The sequence below is a fragment of the Tupaia chinensis genome, unplaced genomic scaffold (assembly GCF_000334495.1).
Source record: "Tupaia chinensis unplaced genomic scaffold, TupChi_1.0 Scaffold000279_1, whole genome shotgun sequence".
Taxonomy (NCBI): domain Eukaryota; kingdom Metazoa; phylum Chordata; class Mammalia; order Scandentia; family Tupaiidae; genus Tupaia; species Tupaia belangeri.
Window position 1 is genome coordinate 775,605 of NW_006159762.1, and position 5,554 is coordinate 781,158.

General features: G+C 46.4%; 1 protein-coding gene across 4 annotated transcripts in view; it reads left to right on the forward strand.

The window, feature by feature from the left end:
* The first annotated feature begins 78 nt into the window (after window positions 1-78).
* The window catches only part of PTCD1 (pentatricopeptide repeat domain 1), a 21,084-nt gene continuing 15,608 nt past the window's right edge, over window positions 79-5,554 (forward strand). Inside the window, exons 1-2 of one of the 4 annotated variants that reach the window (XM_006150158.3) lie at window positions 79-310; window positions 3,635-4,112. In XM_006150158.3, coding sequence (XP_006150220.1) covers window positions 3,648-4,112 — 465 coding nt within the window. In that variant the 5' untranslated portion in view covers window positions 79-310; window positions 3,635-3,647. Of the gene's footprint in view, window positions 311-3,602; window positions 4,113-5,554 lie in introns of all 4 variants that reach the window. The other 3 variants (XM_006150159.3, XM_014588460.2, XM_006150157.3) reach the window with 3 other exon arrangements.

Consider the following 5,554-nt stretch of genomic DNA (forward strand, 5'->3'; position numbering starts at 1 on the left):
GCCTCGCCGCCGCCTGAGGGATGCCGGGAGCGTCCGGAGTCCGCGCCGGCCCTTTAGGCCTTCCAGGCCTGGCCAATCGAATATGGAGTACCACCGCTCTGGAAGACTAAGATAGTCGCCAGCCGAATGCCCTCCTTGTCTCGCGGGTAACCTGAAACCTAGACGCACGGGAGTTCGCGACCCGGATTGCGCCTGCGCGAGACCCAGTTGAACCGCGCGCCTGCGAGAGATGATCCGGCAGGAGAGCCTGGTGAGTAGTTGGAACCTCGTTGGAGCGAACCGTAGGACGGCACGGAGCGCCAGACTCTTGGTACCTGTTCCTGTTTGATCCTCTCAGGGACCCAGGTCGGGGCGGAGATGGACCCTAGGAACAAATTGGAGCCGGGGTCGGCCAACGAGGAATTCGAGGTTCTGCAGGCTTGTGTGGAGAGGAGTAGGAGTTGGCGTTCCGGGTGCTCTCCCGAGCTCAGTGTGCCTCTAATTCAGGGCCTTTAAACAAGGGTAATGAGGGATCAGCAGTTAGCATAATGGCTATGTCGCTGGACTCCCATGTAGTTGACTGCGGTTCGAGCTCCGGACCCGGTGACTTAAGCTTATGCCGGGCTCATGTGCGTGCCCAAGATCCCGAGAGGAGAATGGAGGAAAAGGAATTGCGGTGTGGCCATCCCTCCTGGGGGGGTGATTTCTCACTTTCTGTCTGTAGGGAATATGTGCCATATAGCAAAAATCTCTCTCAAAAAAAAGGAGAAACGAATCCATTTCATGGACCTAGGTTCATTTTTCCCACTACTGCTGCAAGACCCCCGCAACAAGGCTCTTTCCTCACTGGGCCTCAGTTATTAATCCGTTCGATCTGACATCACCTCTGAAGTCTTTCCAGTGATGACCTTCTAATATAACCAGACCTTAAACCATTTTCATGCTGTTAGCTGATTATTCAGCTATGTTTTATTAAAGGGTTTAAGGATGTAGGTCAGAATCTCTAGGCTCGCAGTGTTCAATTAAAATATATGCAAGTGGGCCCAGAGGGCATGGTGAATAAGGTGGTGGCATGTAGGTTAAAGTGCTGGACAACTACATGGCTGACTGTGTGGTTTGAGTCCTGGACGTGGCAGCTTGAAAATCATGCCAATCACATGTATGTGAGTGCCCAAAATTCCATGAGGAGAGTCAAGGAGAATGGATTGGGGTGTACCCATCCCCCCTGGGGGTGTTTTTCACTTTCTGCCTCTTTTTCTCACTCTGGTAAGTGCACACATCCTAAGGCAAAAATCTAAAAAAAGTGTGTGTATATATATATATATGTATATGTGTGTGTGTAAGCACCTTTTTTTTTGAGAGATTTTTGCTATAGGGCGCGTATGCTTACAGGAGAGATAGAGAGAGAGACAGATAGAAGTGAGAAATCACCCCCTAGGGAGGATGGCCATGCCTCATTCCCTTCTCCTCCATTCTCCTCTTGGGATTTTGGGCACATACACACATGTGCCCAGACTCATGGGAGTCCAGCAATGTAACCATTACACCCTTTGATGTTCCCAGCTTCTGTTTTATTTTAATTTTACTTGTTGTTTGTTTATTTCTTTTACCAGAGAAGGAGAGATTAAACATTCCTTACAGGGCCCTTATGCTGCAATCCACTCCTATCCTTAGCTAGCTTGGATCATGGTTGTATGTATCCAGCATGCACCAGGAGACCCAAGCAAGACTCATGTGAGTCCAGCATCTTAAAGCATTTACATTACCACTGTGCCACTGGCTGGCCACTATATATGTAATTTAAAATTTTCAAGTAGCCATATCAAATTAAAAAGAAATTATGGGGGGCTGGCAGGTGATGTGATTAAGGGCACTGGACTCTCACATAACTGACCATGGTCCAATTCCCAGACCTGGCAGCTTGATTTCTTACTTTCTCTCTCTCGCTCTGTCCCTCACTGGTCAAATTATAATAAAATAAATAAAGTTAAATAAAAAAAGAATTCTTTAAAAAAAAAAAAGAAAAAATTATGAGGGGGACCAGCAGGTGGTGTAGTGGTTATTTGCTGGACTCCCATCAAACTCCCATGGTTCTAGTCCCAGACCTGGCTTAAAACTCACACTAGGTGCATGTGCGTTCATGCCCAAGATTCCAAGAGGAGAAGAGATTGAAGCATGGCCATACCCCACAGGGGTGATTTTTCATATTCTGTCTCTCTGTCTCTCTATGTCTCTCTGGCAAGTGCATGCACCCTATAGCAAAAGTCTCTCCAAAAAAATAAATTATGAGGGCCAGCAGGCGGCATGGAAATTAAGGCTCTGATTGGATTCTACATGACTGACTGTGAGGTTTCAGTCCCAGACCTAGCAGCCAGAAAATCACATTGGGCACATGTATGTGCATGCCCCAGATCCCTAGAGACTAGAGGAGAAGGGACTGCAGCACGGCCATCTCCCCAACACCCACCCCCCCAGGTCTTTCTCACTTTTACTATCTTTCTCTCTCTAGTGGCCTGTGCCTTGTGGCAAAAACTAAAGGAAGGAAGGAAAAGAAAACAAAGAAATTGTGAAATTAATGTTAATAATATATTTTATTTAGCCCAATATATTCAACATGTAAAAAAGTTATTAATGTGTATGTTTTTCACATTCTTTTTTGTACAGTCTTTTTATTCCTCTTTAAGAGGTTTTTGCCTTAGGGTATGTGTGCTCACTGAAGGGAGAGACAGAGACAGTGAAAAGGAAAGTGAGAAAATATTCCCCCGGGGGGAATGGTCACACTGCAATCCCTTTTCCTCTATTCTCCTCGTGGGATCTTGGACATGCATGCACATGCTCCCAGCGTGATTTTTTAAGCTGCTGGGTCTAGGATTCACACTGTGGTTGCCTCTGTGGGAGTCCAGCAACATAACTGCTACACCGTCTGCTGGTCTCTGTATAAAGTCCTTTAAGTCTGGTGTGTATTTCACACTTACAGCACATCTCTACTCTGACCGGCCACATTCTAAATGCTCAGTAGCTGCCCAGGGCTGCTCTATTGGACAGCACACCACTTATTTGTCCACAAATTTTGTAGAAAAATGCTGGCATTAGCCTCATTTGTACATTAGCCTAGAATGCCAACAACTTTTTCATAGTAATAAACATTAAGAACTACAATTTTCTAACACCTGTTAAATATCAGGAATTATGCTAAAAACATCTCATTTAATCTCTTGGAGTTGAAGAAATCAAGGCACGTGTTGGAGATGAAGATGTTGCACAGGAAGTTCAAGTAATGGGCCTCATCACACAGCTTTGGCCAGGACCCCAGCTTAGCTCTAACTTCAGCACTCACACTCACTCATAGATGATGATTTGGTGACATCCATAGCTTATGTCTATCAGGTGCCTACTATGCCTGCATTGTCCTGCAGGCTGTAAGTAGGAGCCTGATCTCAGATTCAGTTATCGCTGATGACGTTACTATTAGCTTCAGTTTGTGGGGAAGTCTGAGGCCAGAGAAGTGAGTGCCCAGGCTCATGGATGTTTGTTTGGCAAAGCCGATATACAAACCCGGGCTTTGTAACTTGAAGGCCCACACTTATAACCACTTCTCTCTTTTTTCTGCCTTTTGTGAATAGAAACCTGCACTGACTTCCCTTTTTTTCCTGAGGTGAAAGCCAGAGATGGACCTCATGAGACTCGCCCGGCTCTGCTCTGGCCCCCGCTGCATGCCGCTGTCTGCCCTGCAACACCTTGACCCTCTCAGAGCAAGGAGGGCAGGGGTCAGCAGAGGGCCTGCGTGGCTGAGGGCTGTGTGGCTGTCCCCACCAGGGTTGGCAGCCTTCAACAGCTCCCTCTGTCAGGGGAGCCAAAAGAACATGAGGTGCCTCAGCTCTGACCTGAGCCAGCCCAGCCCTGTGGCTACACAGCAGGAAGAGGAGGAGGAGAACTTTGGGACCCTCTCTGACAAATACTCTTCCCGGAGAATATTCCACAAATCAACAGCCCAGTTACATAACCTGCGGCTCAGGGAACAGAGTGTTGAAGAAGATGAGAGAAGGGAACTGGAACCAAAATCATGGCAGGGCCGGAAAAACACTCCCTACTGGTACTTCTTTCAGTGCAAACGCCTGATCAAGGAAGGAAAGGTGAAGAACCCTTTGCATTTTACTATTCTTGGCCTCTGTTTCCCTGGTGGCTTAGTATTTTGTGCGGGGCCTCCCTATTATTTCTACATGTCCATGGGTTTCTCTTCTCTGTCTTCACTCTCTGGTGACTGCCAGCCACATGGCTTTAGACATCCTCCTGCCGTTTACCACCTTCTGCTGCAGTTTTCACATTCCTGTGCCCAGCTTCAGCCTTCCCATAGACTCTGATCTGTGTATCCAGCTTCCACCTCACCTTTTCTCTTTTTTTTCAATTTTTTAAAATTAAAAACTTTTTCAGTTTTGCTGTAGGGTGTGCACAGGAGAGATACAGAAAGAGAGAGGAAAAGTGAAATCACTCCCCGGAGGGGAAGGCCATGTTGCAATCCCTTCTCCTGCATTCATTCTTGTCTTTGGATTTTGGGCACGCATGCACACACGCCTAGCAACTCATCATCTCTCTTATGCTTATCCACACAGACAAACTTTCCAAGCCGTAAATCCTTGTTCCCAACCTTGTTTTCCCTATACTTTCTTCATCTCACTAAATGGCAAACCCATTTTTCCATCCCCCCAAGTCAATTGTTTTCAATTCTTTTGTCTTACATGTTGCCAACCCTAACTGCTTTTCACAGAATAATCCTGAATGCCCAGATATAGCCTTCTCCTCACCTCAGCTATTAGAATACATGTTACCAGGCTCTTGGTTGCTCTTATCACCTCCTGCCTTCTCATCTGCTTGTAGCACAGAGCTGTTAAATAAAGCAAATCATTAATCCTGTCTCTGAAATGCTTAAATGTAGTGAGTGACATAGCATTTATTTTATTTAACTTTATTTCCTTGTTTTAATTTGACTAGAGAAAGACAGACAGACAGAGAGAAAGAGAGAGAAAGTGAGAAAGGAAGCTACCAGGTCTGGGACTCAAACCACAGTCGGCTATGTGGGAATCCAGCACCCTTAACCACCATGCCACTTGTGGGGCCCCCCTCTCTCACCATCTTAAAATCTTTGTTCACATGTCACTCTGGTGATGCCCTGCCTGGCTACCACATCTAAAAGTGAACCCCTCACACCCTTCCTCTGGACACCTGGCTTTATTTTCGTTCCTGTCACCACTTGACATGCTATATATTTTTCTTAATATCCCATTTGGCGTCTGCCTTCTCACACTAGAATCTGAGCTCTTACGGGAGCCTCCTGTTCATAGCTATATTTCTACTGTATAGACCTTGTCTGGCTCATAGGATTGAGTTATAACCATTGTTTGAATGAACAGAACATAACTAAGAGGTAAGGGTTTGAATTGAGAGTTCAACGGGGATTGGAATAGGTGTAGGAATGAGCCAGAGACAGCTGTGGGCTGAGGGGGTTTGCAGCCCCATGAAACTACTCACCAGGGCTGCTGTCCTGTGCCATCTCAGGAGAGTCCCTCATCCTCCCTTC